The sequence below is a fragment of the Monodelphis domestica genome, chromosome 6 (assembly GCF_027887165.1).
Source record: "Monodelphis domestica isolate mMonDom1 chromosome 6, mMonDom1.pri, whole genome shotgun sequence".
In the NCBI taxonomy this organism is placed as follows: domain Eukaryota; kingdom Metazoa; phylum Chordata; class Mammalia; order Didelphimorphia; family Didelphidae; genus Monodelphis; species Monodelphis domestica.
Genome location: NC_077232.1, coordinates 196251766 through 196271919, shown reverse-complemented (window position 1 = coordinate 196271919; position 20154 = coordinate 196251766). Strand labels below are relative to the sequence as shown.

Genomic DNA, 20154 nt, shown 5'->3' with positions numbered 1-20154 from the left:
TCTCATGGCTTGGTTCAGTTCTCAGGTGGTTCCTTGTACAAACCATTAAGAGCTAAGTGTTTGTCTTTTATCCAGACTTGGAGTCAAAAGGACCCAAGGGCTTTTCATTGAGGATGTTGGTAAAGCTAAAAGGTGGAATCAACAACACATTGACTTGCTTATGCCCTTCAATGTTAGCACTTCAGTCAAAGTTTCACATACTAATCCTAACTCTATTTCCCAACCTATTTGGAGTCTACCTTTGAACCCCAGTTCCTAGTCATAAACCTCATTAGATCCACCAGCCTTCTAGCCTTGCCAATTCTCAGTGGTTTCTGACCTTTCAAAAGGGGAACACTCCTGTTCTGTTCTTGAGATCATTGGACTTGTACTGTCAACTCATTCCTTTGATTGTTTTTTCAATTACACATAAAAACAATTTCTTAAACAATTGCTTTCGGACCTTTTGCAATCCAAATTCTCTCCCTCTCTTCCCCCATCCCCAGGTAGTAAACAGTCAACTATAGATTGTACCTCTCCTATCAACCAAATCACAAGCCCACTTTATCTATGTTCTAGCTGTCCTTTTGTTCTTTATCAATGTCCTTTTACATACAGGACAGGACTCATGAGAGCAGGAGAAAAGGACAAAAGAGTATTGATGTGGTCTCTCATTCTTCTCTCTGCTTCTAGCTGGGCAAAAATGAAATATGCCTTCAACACTTAGCACAGTACCTGGTATATAGTAGGTGCTTTAAAATGTTTATTGATTTTATTGATTATTGATTGAAATGAAGAAAGGAATTAAGAATCTTTTGAGGGCCTACTCTGTGCCAGGAATTATGCTAAGTCCTTTGGAAATATTTTCTCATTTAATGCTTATATTAACACTATTATCCTCATTTTACACCTAGGGAAACTGAGGCAAGAAACGACTTAGGCACTCTACAAGACTAAGTAAAATTTGAACTAGGGTTTTCTTGACCCAGGTTCAGTAGTCTGTTGTCCCCTTTGGGTGCCTTTTGCCCTCCTTTGGTGGTATTTTTTCCTTCTGTTTTCAGGAACCCAAAGTAACCTTTCTCTTCTTTCTTCTAACTGGCCAAAACATCTTTCATTAAGGAATCTGAAACTCATTTATATGAAGTCGTAAATGATAAATAACCCAGCTTTACTTCTCCTGAGAGTTTAAAATATTTATTTTTAACATAGCAAAAGGAGAAAATTTTAATTACAGCATTTTGGCCATGGGCTAGTAGGTAGAAGTGATAATAAAAATAATAATAACTAATAGTAACAGAGTACCTACTGTGTGCCACAAACACTGGGCTATTTTACAATTATCATTTCATTTGACTTTCACAACAACCCCAAGATGTAGGTGCTTTGATTATCCCTGTTTTACAGATGAGGAAACTGAGACAAACAGTAGTTCTCAAAGGTTATCGAGTCAAGCCCAGAGAGCATTATGGTTATAGTGGCAGGATCACAGACTCTGCAGTTAGAGGACTGGGTTCAATCGTAGCTTTTTTACTTATTAACTCTGTATCCTGGGGCACATTACCTAACCTCCTTGGCCCTTGGTTTTCTCATCTTTGAGATGAAGAAGTTAAACTGACGACTTCAAGGTCCCTTTCAGTCCTTGATTTGTGATTCTATAAAAATCCTACCAAGCTGGGAGATAAACTATAGATATGTTATCTGAGAACTAGCCCAGTTATGCTTGGAGTGGCTCATCACCACGGAGTTGAAACAGGAAATGATGATTTTCTAAAGCTGCCATAATTTATGAGGTGAGGACTCTGTATATGTGTATGGAGGGGTGGAGATCAGAGAAATCACAGCCCTTTTGAAGTATTGAATTATCTCTACCAAATGTCTGAGGGACTAGCGTTCGATACATTTCTGGATCAACTAATTCATCCAGTGGAAGGTGTCAGTACAACTTTTAAAAAATAATTCTTGCCTTCCATCTTAGAACTGATCAAGGCAGAAGAGTGGAAATGGCTAAGCAGATGGGGTTAAGTGACTTGTGCAGGATCACACAGCTAGGAAGTAGGCTTCAGTATAATCCTAAGGAAGAATGGAAGATTAATAATAATATGAATAGCAGCTAGCATTTATAGAGCACTTTAAGGTTTGCCAAGGGTTTGTAGTACATAAAGGCAGGGCTACAGTCAAGAAGACTCATCTTCCCCAGTTCAAATCTGGCCTCAGACACTAGCAGTGTGACTTTGAGCAAGTCATTTAACTCTGTTTGCCTCAGTTTCCTTATCTGTAAAATGAGCTGGAGAAGAAAATGGCAAACAACTCTAGTATCTTTGCCAAGATCCCATTTGGGATTTTGTTGAAGAGAAATGACTGAACTATAAAAAAAGATTTGCAAAGCATGTTATGTACATCAATTTCATTTGATCCTCACAATGACGCTGGGAGGTAGTTATAATTAATACCTCCACTTTATAGATGAGAATATTGAGGCACATAGGAATTAAGTGCCCAGGTTCACACAGTTAGCAAGTATCTAAGACAAGATTTGAAGTTTTCTTCTCTTGTAATCTACCACTTCTAATCTCTTAACCATACTTCCAAATGGCATCTTCACCTGGATGTCACATGGATACTTAAAACTCATCATGGTTAAAAGTAATCTCTCAATTCCAATTTTCCTCTGTGAAAGGGTGCACTTACTTTTCTAGCCACCCAAGTTCATAAACTGGAAGTAATCTTTGACTCATGTGCAATCAGTCATTAAGTTTTGTGAATTCATCCTAATAGGTCTCATATCCATCCCCTCCTCTTTCTACCAACCTAATGTAGCATAGCACTTCTGCCTGGACTATTGCAATAATTACCTAGTTGGTCTTTGCATCCAGACTCTCCCCTCTCTAATTTATCCTCCACACAGCTGCAAAACTTGCTGTTCAAGTGCATTTTTATTTTTTAAAGTTTATTTATTTAATTAATTTAGAAGATTTTTCCATGGTTACTTGATTCATTTTCTTTCCCTCCCCTGCCCCCACCCCTTCCTGTAGCCAATGCACAATTCCACTGGGTTTTACATGTGTCCTTGATCAAAACCCATTTCCATGTTGTTGATGTTTGTATTAAAATGTTCATTTAGTCTACATCCCCAGCCATATCCCCTTGACCCATGTGTTCAAGCAGTTATTTTTCTTCTGTGTTTCTACTCCCATCATTTTTCCTCTGGGTGTGGATAGTGGTTTTTCTCATAGATCCCTCCAGGTTGTTCAGGATCACTGCATTGCCACTAATGGAGAAGTCCATTACATTAGATAGTACCACAGTGTATCAGTCTCTGTGTACAATGTTCTCCTGGTTCTGCTCCTCTCACTCTGCATCACTTCCTGGAGATCATTCCAGTTAACATGGAATTCCTCCAGTTCATCATTCCTTTTAGCACAATAGTATCCCATCACCAACAAATACCATAATTTGTTCAGCCATTCCCCAATTGAAGGGCATCCCCTCATGTTCCAATTTTTTGCCACCACAAGAGCTCGGCTCAAGTGCATTTTTAAACATGTCTCATTGCCAATCTCTCAAACATACAATCATCTCTGCTTAATAAGCCACAGCATCTTCTAATTGGCATTTATCATAAAATGCAAAGTCCTCTCTCTGTTTAGCACCGAAAGACCGTTACAACTTAGTTCTAGACTATCTTTTCAGGTTCATTAAAGATTATTCAGCCTTATGGAATTTAGGCTTCAACAAAGTAGTCCTACTTGTTATCCTCCATCTTTGGCATCCTATTTCTTGCTTCCTCCTTACACAGGTTATTATCCATGCTTGGAATTCTCTTCCTTTTCACCCTTGGAATCCTTAGCTTCTTCTTTCATGATTCAGGTTAAGTGCCACCTCCATCAAAAGACCTTTTCTTTTTCCTTATAATGTGTAGAGATTCTACATTTATACATACATGAGTAGGTTGTTTCCCCTTGGTAGAATATAAGTTCCTTGAGGGCAGAGATTGTCTCACTTTTGTGTTCAAATTCTGGAAATTGCATAATGCCTGGCAATATGGTAGATGCTCAATAAATTCTGATTACTGTATCTCTGATAGAATCAAGAGGAATTGACTAGGGATAAGGAGGCTTTGGTAATCAATATTCTGCAGAACAGTTGATGCAAAAGAATAATAGATTAGAGAAATCCATAATGGAACAAATAAAACAACAATAATAATAAATACCCAGTGGACATCCAAAGTTTATGAGCAGCCTTCACCCTAGAGGTATTGGTCCTCTCTGAGTCTATCATCTTAATATATAATACAATTTAGCCCTTCCAGAGTCAAATTCCACTGGTAGGTCTCATCCCATAAATTCAATGATATAGGATGTAAAATTGAATTAGAACTTCTCATTTAACTTGATTATCCATATTTTTGGTATATTCATATATAAACATTTGAGTTCATTTGTTTTATTGCCAGATCTTTTATTGAATTTTTGTCTCTTACCAATTTCTAGGCAACACTCCAATTCTTCCCATACCATAGTTATTCTCTGTGATACATAGTCTGATAGATATATCAAGACAGTCTTCTTCCACCACATATTTTTCCACTAAAAGTGCTTTATGCCCTGGGCAACTTCATTTTTACCAACCCTCACCAACCCTGTGTCAAGAACCCATCATTTCTACACTGAGCTGTGGTCTAAAAACCAAAATCCTAATCTCAGACACTATCTTTTTTTTTTTTTTGGAGGAAGAGGGAAGGGATAGATTTACATTTTATTTATTTTTCTGGTGGCACACGCCCTGGATTGCAGACAGAAAATACTTTTTAACATTCTTTTTTCTGACATTTTACAATCTAAATCTTTCCCTTACTCTCTTCCTTAGGCAGCAAGTAATATGTTATGTTATACAGGTACTATCCCACAATACATATTTCCCTGTTTCTCATATTGTGAAAGAAGACACATATTGCACATTCAAGAAGAAACTCATGAAGGAAATAAAGTGAAAGATAGCATGATTTGATCTGCATTCTGACTATCAGTTCCCTCTATGGTGGTACAAAACCCTTTTTCATCCTGAGTATCTTGGGATTGTCAGACACCATCTTCTTAACCCACTACTCACTTCCCAAATTAGCCTCTCTCTCTCTCTCCTCAAATCAGATGAATGTAAAGCATTTAGTACAGTACTTGGCACAGAGTAGATAATTAATAGATGCTTGTTCCCTTCTCTCCTCCAAACTGCCTTAATTGATAGAGGTACTGAAAACACTACAGTATTTCTTTCTATTGTCTCTAGATTTTGCCCAAGATTTCAAAAGCTTAATGACACTTTCTTAGATTTCTTCTGGGGATGTCATTGGTCTACATGAATCACCAGAGGAGACATCTGTTTTGAGAGATACATGCAGGCTATCTGTCTAGTCCTGGGAAGAGAGTGACCTCTAACTTGACCCAAGAACATCTGACCTAAGCTGCAGCAGAAGTCCCCAATCACCCCTCATCAACAACCTTACTTGGGGAAATCTTCCCAGATACTTCATCATATTTCAGAAAATAAGCAACTATTTCTTAGCCAAAGCTCTCCCCTTTTCAGGAAGAGCATCACTGGATCTATTTGACCAATTTCCTTGGTCTTCAGAGAATATTACAGAATTCATGATTCTCTTTGACCTTTGCCAAAATTCTTGGACCGAGATAAAATCTGGGGCACATACCATTAACATCATTGTTTATTTCTCATCTGGAATTTGCCATAGTATTACATTTATTATCTAGAAATAAAGTGATTAGGAAGGTGTGACTACACCCACCTAAATTTTATTTGGAAAGATCAAAGAGTCACACATCCATTTCACTTTCAACATTTAAACTGTCCTACTAAATCTCATGTTTGCTTACAGGACATGTCTTCTTTCAGTCTTTAAGTAGGAAATGAGGATTTTAGGAGGCATGCTATTTCTTTTTCTTCTTTGCTTGTATCAAACATACAAGTTCTTGTCTTGATTCATTAATTAGAGGAATGCATGGAAAATATATCATGCAGGTCTGAGCATAGGCTAGGACTAGAAACTTGGATCAGATTGTGGTGCCATGTTTTGTAGCCACATTTTGTTAGGGAGTGACATCCTATTTGTCACATCCTATCCCCTACCTAATTTTGGTAGGAAGAATATTAAATCTTTCCTCTTTGTTTCCAACTCTTAACCTGATTCTGCACTCAATTTCTTAATAGTTCCCAGATCTGGTCCTGAGTTAGTTATGACATTTCCTATTTTTAAAACTTATATTACACTTACATCTCTGGTATGTTCTATTTTAAAATCATTTTCTCTAAATTATGTAGGTTTAGATTTTTTAAAAACTTATTTAAATGATCTTTTTAGTTCTTCCCTTATTCCAGACTGGTTTCCCAAATGACCAAGTTTCAAGTTCACATTTTTGTTAAAAGTCAATATTTTAAATATCTATGACTAGTTTTCCCATTTTTGGTCCTTTCTACCATTATTTTTCCTTTATTAAAGTTAAAAGTAGAGAAATTTTTTATTTATATATTTAAAAAATTTTTTGTAATTTATTTATTTATTAAAAATTTTATTTTTTTAAATGATAGAACTAAATCTTTTTAGTGCCATTTCTTATATAAAATATTTATAGTATACTGATTTTCATGTCCAAATATTTTTATTTATTTTTTGTTTTTTTATTTTTTTCCATTTGAATTAATTTAGTCAAATTAGAACATTATTCCTTGGTTCCAATAATCACATCATTTCCCTCCCTCCCCTACACTGACCCTTCCCATAGCCAACACGCAATTCCACTGGATATTAACTGTGTCCATGTTGTTGGTGTTTGCACTAGGATGATCATTTAGAGTCTGCATCCCCAGCCATATCCCCTCAACCCATGTAATCAAGTAGAGAACAATTTTAACACAGCTGACAAGCACAAACACACAAAACTCAGGTTTACTCCATGCAAACCATTAAGTGAAAAAGCACAAAAGAATGTTTATAGATGAATGTAGTGGAATATTAACTAAGATTGGGCATTCAGAAGAGCAAGAGAACACTAAGGCAAATAAGCATAATCAGGGGAATGATGTTTATAATACAAACAAAAATTACATTAAAATATAGGCAAATGCAGATTAGAACCTAGGACCAATCTTGGTGGCAAGAAAACAAGAGACAAAGCATATTTTTGTCCTGGCAGGTAGAGAGATGGGTAAGTGGGAGCACAATAATACATACAAACTGCACAAAGCTATTGATCTTTAGGTCAGTTTTAGTTAACTGTTTTTCTTTGCTCTAAGGGAAGATTCAAAGCCTGGGCACACTTCAGGAAATGACTATGATGTATAGGGAGGTAATGGGAAGAAAAGCCAACTGGAATCCCCCTGATCAATTGCTTCTGCCAACTCCATCCCATTCCTCAGCCTGGTTGATGAAGCACAGAAGATAAATGGCAGATAAGAGATAAGACTGTGTTAAAGTCTTCGGTGTAAAGAAGATCTTGCATTTTGTTACCTTCTGAAAGAACTGTGAAGTTCTCAAATCAAAATGGATAGATTTGGGGGCAGCTGGGTGACCCAGTGGATTGAGAGCCAGACCTAGAGACAGGAGGTCCTGGGTTCAAATGTGACCCCATTGCCTAGCCCTTACCACGCATCTGCCTTGGAACCAATGTGGAGTATGGATTTGAAGATGGAAAGTACAAATTTTAGGAAATTGATGTAGTTAAAGAGCAGCAATCAATAAGTTGAAGGACAGTTGGTCATGCCCATATGGTTCTTTAAAAAGCAAGCAAGACATTCTCTAGAGTCAAGTACAACAGAAAACGGCTCAAAGTTTGTGCCTTCTGGTAGCAGAGAAGACCAACTACAGAAGAACGCAGAAGATGTAACATAAGGGCACTAGGAAAAGGAAGAAGACCTGGAGGTTGTGAAATACTGCAGATATGAATTCTTTTGGTCACATGTATTATCTCCATGGAATCTATAATGAGGAAAGGAACAAAGTGGTTTGCAAACAGATAGCAGAGAGTAAAGTTTGCCAAGCGGGACCTTGCTGCATGCCATGGAACGATATAGGCTCAAATCTGGAATCTGGGAACTTTATAAAAAGTGGGCACAGAGAGAACAATGGGCTTTGATTTCTTGTCTCTGGGAGAGCTTGAAAGCTACAACTTCCTGCTGCTTGCTTCTGTGTGAGCCTAGTGGGGGTTTTGGATTCCTTTTTTTCTCTTGTGGAGCTGAAGCTACCTATCCTGGTGTCCTGGTGGAGAAATCCTATCTACGTTGTCATCTACTTTATCATCTACTCGTGTTCTGGTGTCTTGAGAGAGAGTTCCCAAGTGCTGTAAAGATTTCTGCCAGCAAGCCACTTGACCCCCATTGCCCAGCCCTTACCACTCTTCTGCCTTGGAAGCAATACATAGTATTGATTCTGAGATGGAAGGTAAGGGTTTAAAAAGAAAAAAGGAAAAAAAAAGATTTCTGCCAGCAAGCCAAAACTGACTGTAGGAAAAGACCTGAAACCATCTTGGGCCCAACCCGATGAGGATTTGAACTCTCTCATAAAGGGTTCAACTTAACTACCCTGATGAACTATAAATATCTAACCAAGCGTCATCTGGGAGGATTATTAGGTCAGGTAGCTAGATAGCCAGGATTTTCTAGCCAGAGAGTGTAGTGAACTAGGCAGCCAGAAGAAACGAAGGCACCTCTTTACAGGGATCTAAAAAGTGGGAAGGTTTAGTTAGAATTTCTCAGATTAGGGATTTCCAAATCCTCCAGTCCTGCTTCAGTGAATCACAAATAAACCCTGTCTTTGTTTTTTGAAACCTGGTCTGAGAGTCAGATAAGCATTCTGAGCCTATGAGAGACCTGCAGGGCCTATCCTCACTGTGAGGTGTCATGTGCTCAACAACAGTTGATATCTTACTTTTTTTTTTTAAACCCTTACCTTCCGTCTTGGAGTCAATACTGTGTATTGGCTCCAAGGCAGGAGAGTGGTAAGGGCTAGGCAATGGGGGTCAAGTGACTTGCCCAGGGTCACCCAGCTGATATTTTACTTCCACAAACCTACCATTGAGATGATTCCCCTATTTCAGATTACATGATGTTACCCAAAGAATCATAGCCAAGATGGACAACAGGTGGAAGCTGGAACTCTTTTAAAAGTTTCCATGATTTTAAACAAAAGCAAGTCAGAAAAAAATTAAAAGCAAATCAGGAAACTGGAGGGGAAATTTACAATTTCTCATTTCTTAAATATATAGAGAACTGAAACAAATTTATTTTTAAAAAAAGAGCTATTCCCCAAATGATGAAAGGATATGAACAGGCAGTTTTCAGCAGAAGAATTCAAAGTTATTAAAAGTCACATGAAAAAGTGCTCTAAATCAGTAATAACCAGAGAAATACAAATTAAAATAACTGAAATACCACCTCACATCCATCAGATTGACTAACATGACAAAAGAGGAAAATTACACATGCTGGAGAGGATATGAAAAAATAGGTACACAAATGCCCTTTTGGTGAATTGGTCTAACCATTCTGGAAAACAATTTGGAACTATGCCCAAAAGGCTATAAAACCCTGTATATCCATTGGCCCAGTAATAATGCTATTAGGTCTATGCTACCAAGAGAACAAAGGAAAAGGGAAAGGACCCATACATAAAAAATCTTTACAGAAGCTCTTTTTGTGATTGCAAAGAATTAGACACTGAGGGGACGCCCATCAATTGGTAATGGTCAAATAAGTTATGGCATATAATCATGATGGAACACTATTGTGCTCTAAGAAATGATAAGAGGTCGATTTCAGAAAAAAACATGGGAAGATTTAATGTGAACTGATGCAAAGTAAAGGAGAGCAGAATTGAGACAATTGTGCACAAAGCTGCAAAATTGTAATGATGATCAACTGTGAAAACTTGGCTATTCCCGTATTTGATCCAAGACAATTCCAAAGGATTCAAGAAAAAAATAGTATCCCCCTCCAGGGAGAGAATGGGTAAACTCTGAGTGCAAATTGAAATATAACTTTCTCACTTTTATTTTTTTTTGGCAATATGGTTAATATGGAAAGGAGAGAATCTAGAACTCAAAATTTATTATTTAATTTTTTATTGTCATGCAAAACACAATTTCATATTGGTAATTGTTGGAAAAGGACACTCATACATAACCAAAACCCCAAAATAAAACCATACATAACACTGTTCTTTTTCGGGAGGTGGGTAGCATTCTCCATATAAGTCAGGATTATCCCAGACGGGTGCCTTGTTGAGAGTAGCCAAGTTTTCACAGATAATCATTGTCCAATATTCCTGTTACTATGTACAAATGGAACTCAAAATTTAAAGAAAAGAATGCTAAAAAATAAAAATATTTTAAAAATAACAAGTATGCAACATATTCCATCTGTATGGTTCTAATATATTTTTAAATGTTTATTTTTGTCTTTTTTTTCCAATAAGTTCTATCTCATTTCTTATTTTTGATCTCTAGAACTAATTCCTTATGACTTGATGCATGAAGCATTGCATCATCAACTGAGATAGGTTAAGGACCCAATTTGGGTTTTTTGAGCAGGTAAATTTAAGTGTATGAACACTGAAAGGTTTCATTTAAAGTTCAAGCAGAATTAGTCAGTCTCTAGGTATTCATATCACTAGTTAGGATAACAATCATCTTGACCAATACAAAATATTGCCAAATTTGACATCAGCATTTGAAGACCTCTCTCTCTCTCCCCTCTCTCTCTCCTCAGGTCCCGAAGCTAAAAAAGATTATAAACCAAAAATTCCTTTATATACTAAATATATTGGGGAAAAGAGCCCAGTATTAGAAACAACTACTGAACTCGATTACTTATGGAGACCTGCCCCAAACAAGAATTTTATAGCAAGAGAGAAACATTTCTATGTTGGTGAAATTGGTTGGGGCATACCAGCATTGAGTTATACCAATGATTCAAGACTTCAGACAGGTTGGAACAAAAAGGTATGTCATTCCCCTACTATTCTGACTTTTATAAAAAAGTGTGTATTGTTCTCTAGGAAATGTCACCATACTTATGAGATAGTGTTATTAATCCGTTGTAAAAGGAATTCTTGGTAAGGTATGGCTAGATTAGATGGGGTCCTAAATCCCTTCTGGTGCCAAGATTGAAAGACTCCCTTAACATTTTATTGAAGAATTACAATCTGTGTCATTTTAAAACTTATAGACAAGAGACTTTGCATCATTTCTTTCTAATACCTGACTCTATTCCCTATTCATGTGCCCAGTGGCATGTGATGGCTGTAGAACCTGATTCTGGGCAATGCTAAGGAAGAAACTGGTGCTGCCAGTAATCTATAAAGTAGATAAACCAATCCTGTACCTGTGAAATGAAACAAAGGAGTGAAAAAGCATTTATTAAGTGTTAACTATATGCCAAGTACTGTGCTTAAGGCTATAAAGCCAGATGGAAAAGGTGCTCTCGAAGGAGTTTATATTCAAATGGAAGAGACTACACATAGAGGAGGTTTTAAACTGCAAGTCAGACAGAAAGACCCAGAGGTCCTTAGAGTGGCAAGGAAGATGGTAATGCATTTTCTTTAATGACATTTCCACTTATAAAATCCTATTTGTTGCTGAGATTGAACCACTGTAGGAGCCAAGGATGAGGATTTTCTTTTCTTAAGTTTCAGTCATCATGGCTACTATGGTTGCATCTCCATTCAGGTTGCTCCCCTCAGTGGTGATTGGGGAATAGTGGTGCTAAGCTACAGAGCCAGTGGGGTTGAGGTCCTTCCCAGAGCTCTAGGGTTTAACTGATTTTTGATAGCAGTTGATGGTAATTGTAGCAGAGGTGACAGGTCCATCGCCACAGAATCTGTTTCCTTAATAATGGTTTCTAGGCATCCTGGAAGCAAGAACTAGTGATCTGGGTAAGGAAGGAGAGCTGTTATTCTCCAGGCTCTTAAACACAGAGTCTTAGACTACCACCTCTAGATTTTAAGGAGTGATAATGTTCTAGATAATGGTGGGTTTTGGCGCACCTGGTACAAACTCTTTCTTTATGGTGCATTTTTCTGTTGTCCAATTGTTTTCAGTCATTTCCAACTCTTCACAACCCCATTTGGGATTTTGTTGACAAAGACACAGGAGTAGTTTGCCATTTCCTTTTTTCGCTCATTTTACAGATGTGAAAACTAAGGCAAACAGGGTTAAGTAATTTGCCCAGGGCCATAAAGCTACTAAATATCTGAGACTGAATTTGAATTTAGGATTTCCTGACACAATGTTTGGGGCTTTATCCATTGCACCACCTAGCTATCCTTCATGGTACATTTCTGGATTCTCATCTATTATGTCTGCAGTTCATTTAATTCAGCCTATGTGCTGAGAAAGTTCTTAGAAATTTCTCTTTGTAAACATATACTGCACACACAGGGGCCTCTGAAACGAAGAATCCTTTATACCAGATGATATAACAAGAGAGTTTTGATTTCAAAGGGTAGAACTTTACACATTCTCTTCAAGTAAACCATAGATCTATTTGGAAATTGGACATTGGGAATCTATCATTCAACCTCTTAGTTGTTGCCACTCATCTAATCTTCTTCTGATGCCAAATATAGCGTAGCTTCCTGTCCTAAAATGAAATCATTCTTTCTCCAGCTGAAATCTGGGTGAAATCACCTGCTAAGTGCCCCAGACAGAATGAGTCCAATCTTGGCTATTACTGAAAACTGGAGCCAAAAAGAAAAGACAGAGAGGCATCATCAGTTTGCAGTTTTCTTCTTTTCTTCCAACCCCACTTCCTTGCATCCATTAGTCATTCAGATGATTCCATTTCCCCTATACACCCAGCAGCCCATTTCCTCTATCTTCTTTCAAATATCAGTTTTTTAAAAAGACTTTCATTTTAGAGTTAAATAAGTCTGTGGAGTCACAAATTTCCAACCAATTTCTCACACCAAATTCACATAATATTTCTCAGAAAGAATGGCACATTGAATAGAGATCTAGATATGACCTAAAAAGACCTGATTTTAAATCAGGCCCTTGACTTTGGATGATCTTAGATAAATCATTTAATTTTTATATTGCAGGAAGAGATTTACTCCTCTGTGAATTTACTGTATCAAAGAAATCACAGTCCCTGTACTATCTCTATTTTTCAGTAGCCTTTACATTCATTTAAATTTAAAGAAAAAAATCACCCACTGCAGACTAAAGTTTTCCCTTAATTGCTTGAAAATCTTCAAATGCATTCTGATTTCACATGCTAAATCTCCAGATGTTGCTGCCAATACAGAAAGTTAAAAAAAATTCAGACTTCCCTTTTCTACAAAGCTATAAAAACAAAATTGAAAATGGCTTTTCTATAATTAGCAAAGATGTTGGGTTATTGTTGTTTCTTCCCAGCTGGGCTTGTATTTGGTTCTCACTTCTAACATTTTATAGTATCCCAACAGCTTGCAGTTTAATATAAAAATAATTACATTAGCACCTTTCATCCCTAAGTATTTTATAAAGCGATACATTTCGTGGTGCCTGGGAAGTGTGGGGAATGGGCAGGCCACATGTCAAACATCTGTGAAGAAAGAAAAAAACACTAAGGACTAGCAACTGCCCTCAATTAAATACACACACAAATGCGTGTATGTGTGTGTGTGTGTGTGTATGATATGTATAGGTACATAAACCTCTCTAACCTCCACATCACATGAACCTCTCAAACTTTACTACAAAGCTTGGACAGATGGAGTTTTTCAAGTAAATTGTAGGGAAATCCATTTATTTTTCTTACAAAACCCTTTTTGGATCTGAGCCTGCTTGATGGAAATTTTTTACTTTTGATACTTCAATCTCTGAATAATCCATTCTCTGAGAAAGTATGGCCCCACAGGAAAGAAAAGCTGCAGGTATCCCTTTCTTCATTTCCCCCCCACCCAAGACATTCTATGAAGAGTGATGTATATTGAACAGAAAATAATATATGGATGTCCTAGACATAAGCTCCCATTTTTCTTGTCACTATGGCATGTGATAGACAGACACACTCCTACCAGCTTCTGAGAGCTGTTGTTTCTCTCTCTTGAGAAGACTTTATGGAATAAATAATAACTTGGAAAACAGAATTCTCCTAATGGAGTTACAAAAAGCAAAACATCTCAATTGCAAGATTTGGACACAAAATTCATCATAATTGTTGATATTTCTGTTGGATTTTAAGATTCACAAAGTACTATAAATATTACTTTATCTGTTTCTTAAGGTAAATGCTGCAGGAATTATTATTTCTATTTTATAGATACTCTAAGAATTAGAAAAGCTAAGTGACTGGTCCATGGTCACCTAACTCAGAGAGTATTATTCGCAATGGCTTCTTTCCTGATTCCAAGGCCAGAACTCATTACATCACTCTATTGAAATTAAGAAGGATTAAGAGTCTTCCTTTCAAAAAAAAAAACAACTGACAGTCATAGGGATAATCCCTTTTATTTTTTGTTCAGTCATTTTAGCCATGTCAAATTGGGTTTTTATGACCCAATTTGAGGTTTTATTGGCAAAGATGCTGGAGTGGTTTGCCTTTTCCTTCTCTAGCTTTTTTACAGATAAGGAAACAGAGGCAATCAGGGTTAACTTGCCCAGGGTCAAACAGCTATTAATGTCTGAGGCCAATTTTGAATTCAGGTTTTCCTGACTTTGGTCCCAGGACTCTATCCATGGTACCATTTAACTTCCAGTGATTTTTATAGTGCTTGATATTTTGCTACATATGTAGCCATTACTATGCATCATTATTTTTAGAAACCAAAAGGCTCTAAGCCATTTATACCCTTTGATACAGTAATCCCACTGCTGAACATGAACCTCTAGAAGATCGGCAACAGCAAAACAGATTACATATATACAAAAATATTCATAATAGCACTTTTTGTGGTAGCAGGAAAAAATGAAAGCAAAAGTACTCACTGGTTAGTGAATAGTTGAAAGAAAAAACTCTACTGTATAAGTGAAATGGAATATTATTGCTCAAAAGGAAATTATTAAAATGGGGAATTCAGAAGCACAGAGACAGACTTAAAGGAACTCACGTGAGCAGAAATAAGCAGAACCAGACAATATTGCTAATGATAGGTAACTAGATGCCACAATGGATTGCTTGGCCTGGAATCAGGAAGATCCAAATGAAAATCTTGTCTCAGATACTAATCAGTTATGAGATCCTGGACAAGTCATTTACTCTATTTGCTGCCATTTCCTCATCTGTAAAAGATGTGTTGTGAGGGTCAACTGAGATAATATTTGGGGAATGCTTAGCACAGTGCCTGCCACATAGTGAACACTAGATAAATGTTGGCTATCATTAATGAAAAAAAGAAAAACACTAAAGACAGGCAATCCTAAAACACTTGAAATAACCATCCTTGGATTCAGAGAACAAATGGTACACACTTCCCTCCTCTTAGTGGAAAGGTAGAGGATGTGGCTGCATTGTCTACTCTTCTACTTGTTTTATTTAACTTTTTCTTTTATAACGGGGGGGGGGGTTGGTGGTGAGGTCTGGAAGGTATATTGGGATTTGACCATGATTTTTAAAAAATACCAATATTTAAGGTGTTGGGACCAGAACTCACTATTGAACAAAAAAGGCAGGGAAGACTAGAAAGCAATCTGGTAGAAATTATGTATAGACCAACGTCTCACACTGTACACCAAGAAATGATCAAAATAGGTACATAATTTAGACATACAGGGTCATATCAACAAATCTAGAGAACATGGTAAAAATCACTTTTCAGTTCTATGAATAATGGAAGGCATCATAACCAAACAAGAGATAGAGAGTATCACGGGGGGGTAAAATGGATCATTGTGATTACACTGAATTTAAAAAGGGTTATGCAAACCAAACTCAATGTAGCCAAAATTAGAAGGAAAGCAGGAAAGTGGGATAATTTTATAGTAGATTTCTTTGATATATAGAAAATGAATTCAAGGGGGCAGCTGGGTAGCTCAGTGGATTAAGAGCCAGGCCTAGAGATGGGAGGTCCTAAGTTCAAATCTGCCCTCAGACACTTCCCAGCTGTGTGAACCTGGGCAAGTCACTTGACCCCTATTGCCAAGCCGTTACCACTCTTCTGCCTTGGAACCCTTATATAGTATTGATTCCAAGACAGAAGGTAAGGGTTTAAAAAATGAATTCAAGTTTATAAAAGCAAGAGTTAGCCTCCAATTCATAAATGGTTAAAAGAAATGAGCAGTTTTCATAAGTCAAAAATCAAAGTTATCAATAGTCAGATGGAAAATACTCTGAGGGCAGCTAAGTGACTTGGTGAATTGAAGCCAGATCTAGAAATAGGAGTGTAGCTGTGACTCTGGGCAAGTCACTTACCTGTCTTTGCCTCGCCCTTACTGTTCTTCTGCCGTGGAATAGAGACACAATATTGATTTTAAAACAGAAAGAGGTTTTGTTTTTTTTTAATACTCTAAGCCACTAACAATTAGAGAAATATAAATTAAAACAATTCTGAAGTACTACCTCTTCCATCCTACTGGCTAATATGATAGAAAAGGAAAATGTCCCATGCTGGAGAGAATGTGGAAAAATAGGTATATTAATACACTGTTGGTGGAATTGTAAACTGGTCCAAACATTCTGGAGAATACTTTGGAACTATGTCCAAAGGGCTATAAAATCATTTATACCCATTGACACAGTAATACTGCTATTAGGTCTATACCTCAAAGAGAACAAAGAAAAAGGAAAATGACTCAGATGTACAAAAATATTTTTAGCAGCTCTTTTTGTGATGGCAAAACATTAGAAACTAAGGGAATGCCCAGCACCTGGGAAATGGCTAAATGAGTTGTGGCATATGATTGTGATAAAATACAACTGGGCTATAAGGAATAATGAGCAGAGATTTTCAAAAGAAACTTAGGAAGACTTACATGAATTGATGCAAAGTGAACTGAGCCAGGAGAACATTGTATACAATAGCAATAAAATTGTAACAATATCAATATTCAACCATGAAAGACTTTGCTATGCTGATTAGGACAATCCGCAGCAATTCCAAAGGACTCATGATAGGAACAAAATGCTATCTATCTCCAGAGAGGAAACTGATGAATTCTGAATGCAAATTGGAACATTTTTTTAAATTTCCTTATTTTTTTTTGCAACATGGCTAATGTTTTGCATGATTTCATATGTATAATGAGTATTGTATTTCTAACCTCAATGGGTTAGAGACTATGCAAAGGGAGAAAATTTGGAACTGAAAATAAAAATTTTCAGTAAAACAAAACAAACTAAAAAAATAAACCACAAAACCAACATAACAATAAAACCTTTTTTTTTTTTAAACCCTTACCTTCCATCTTGGAGTCAATACTGTGTACTGGTTCCAAGGCAGAAGAGTGGTAAAGGCTAGGCAATGGAGGCTAAGTGACTTGCCCAGGGTCACATGGCTGGGAAGTGTTTGGGGGCAGATTTGAAACTAGGACCTCCCATCTCTAGGCCTGGCTCTCTATTCACTGAGCTACCCAGCTGCCCCTAACAATAGAACTTTAAATAAAAAAAATTGTCACTTATGACTAGATATTAGCTATTTCCCTGAATCCCATCTCTGCTCTTGCATGTTCTCTCCCCACTTTCACTGTAACACCCTAGCTCAGGACTTTATCACTTCTCACCTGGACAAATACAATAGACTCTGAAATGGTCTCCAAGAGACTAGACTTTCCTGCCCTTATCCATCCCTTATATGGCTGCCAAACTGATATTCCTCAAGTAGATGCCAGATCTTCTGTCTGAGACTTGTAAGGGCTTAAAAAACTCTAGGGGCTCCCTGTGGTCTTTAAGATTAAAACCAAACTTTACTGTTTGACTTTCAAAGCCCTTTCCAATGTGGATTAAGCTTTTCTTTCCAGGCTTACTGAATTCTGTTTTCTTTTTGTCCTCTATGTTCTCGCCAAGCTGGCCATCTTGCTGTTCCTCATGTACTACATTCCGCCTCTCATTTTTGTCTTTGCAGAAGTTTTCCTTACACTTGGAATAACTCCCTCCTCACTTCTGTTATTAGAATCCCTCACACTTCCTTCAAAATTTAGCCCAAGCTTACTTCAGCAGGCCTATACTTTCCCCCCAGTTACAAATGCCTTCTCTCCTTAAATTGCTGTGTATCTATTTTCATAGATTTTGTATTTAGTTTTCTATGCACATATTTTGCCCTCCCCTTGGTCCCCATCCCTGTAACATCCAAACCCATTGAAGCCAGGGATTGTTTTATGCTTTTCTTTGGACCCACCAGAATCTAGCACAGTTCCTGGCTCTAAAAAGTTCATGCTGAATGAATTAGGGTTCCTAACAATGTTTAAACTGGTTTGAAATTTCCAGCTTTTGTTTAAAACCTGTACCTTAAGTGGAAAGCACATTTGGAAAAACCTTTAAAATGGTTGTGAGTTTATTTTAACAGGGATAGGAGGTAAGGGCCATGCCATATCTGACTCTTTTTTTACTTCTACATTCAAAGATTGCTTTCAGGCCTCCTTCCAATATCTCTGATATCACCATCTTTTTCTTCATTTTGATTTCTTGCAGAAGAACTCTCCTAAAAGGGAGTCATTGCTTATTTCACATTAAGGAGAAAATGGAATCCAGTATTTCTGGTTGGGGAAGGATTCTAGGTATAAATGGTGGAGGCAATCAATACAAGGGGTATTTATTTCTTTAATACAGCTCCCTGTATACCCCAAGAAGAAGAGAAAACATGACCCAGGGAACTCACTAGAGACTAAGAAATATCTGCTGATGCAGAAAAGCACAGAAGCCTTTTGTGGTTTCATTAAACCTAAATTTTTGTAGGAGGCCAGTTGAATATATCAATCAAATCACTTTACATCAATGGTATCAAACTCAAATAGAAAAGGAGTCCTACAGTCTGTATAATAGATTGAATCAGAAAACTACAAATTAACACTATTTATATTGTTTTCTATTTTCATTTATTGAGTTATATATTTTCCGATTAGATTTTAATCTGGTTCAGGATATCAGTGTTTGACATCAATTAATCAATCAAACATCTATTAAACATCACCAGACACAGGTGCTAAACCCTGGGATTACAAAAAGCACAAAAAATAGTCCCTGTCCTCAAGGAACTTATAATGTAATGGGGGAGATGCATGCAGACAAATATACAAAATGAACTACATACAGTAGGAATGGTAAATAATGAACAGAGAGAAGGCATTGGAATTAAGGGGCATTTGGGAAAGTTTCCTGTAGAAGGTGGGATTTCAGCTGGGACTTTTAAAGGAAATTGGTCAATAGGCAAAGCAGAGGAAGATGAGCATTTTTGGCATGGGAGACCATCAGAGAAAATGTTTGGAGCAGAGTCTTGTTCTTGGGACTACCAGGAAGCCAGTGCAACTGTTCAAAGAGTACATGTTGGAGAGTTAAGGTATAAGAAGACTGGAAAGGAAGAGAGGGCTAGGTTGTGAAGAGCTTTGAATGTCTAACAGAGCATTTTGTATTTGTTCCTGGAGGCAATATGGAAGCACTGGAGTTTATTGAGTAGGGGAATAACATGGTCAAACCTGAAACTTTAGGAAAATCATTTTAGTAGTCAACTGGAAGATAGATTGGGATGGGAAGAGACTGGAGGTAGGCAGATCCCCAAGTAGGCCATTTTAACTGTCCAGGCATGAGGTGATGAGGGCACCAGAGTGTTGGGAATGTCAGAGGAGAGAAGGGGTCATACATAAAGAGATGTTGCAAAGGTGAGATAGGCAAGCCTTGGCAACAAGTTGGTATGGGGGTGAGAGATAGTCCAGGCTGACTCCTAGGTTGGAAGTCTGAGGGACTGAAAGGAACGGAAGGAAATTGGTCAGTAGGCCCTCTATATCAATAAAGGAAGATGGGAGGTAGGGGAGATTTAGGGAAAGAAAATGAGTTCTATTTTGGATAGTGGATGTGAGATGTCTACAGGACAGCTAATTCAAGATGTTTAAAAGGCAGCTGGAGATGAGATATTAGAAATCAACAGGGAACTGGTATAACCTATACCATCTCAGGGAGGAGGGTGAAAAGGAGGGAGAGAGAAAACCTGCATCCTAAAAATGTCAAAAAATATTTCTACATGTAACTTTATATACATAA

General features: G+C 37.3%; 1 protein-coding gene across 1 annotated transcript in view; it reads left to right on the top strand.

Moving 5' to 3' along the window:
* Window positions 1-20154, top strand: part of SPMIP2 (sperm microtubule inner protein 2) — a 179478-nt gene that overhangs the window by 54885 nt on the left and 104439 nt on the right. Inside the window, exon 2 of the mRNA XM_007496174.3 lies at window positions 10753-10985. Within this exon, the coding sequence (XP_007496236.1) occupies window positions 10753-10985 (233 nt within the window). The remainder of the gene's footprint in view (window positions 1-10752; window positions 10986-20154) is intronic.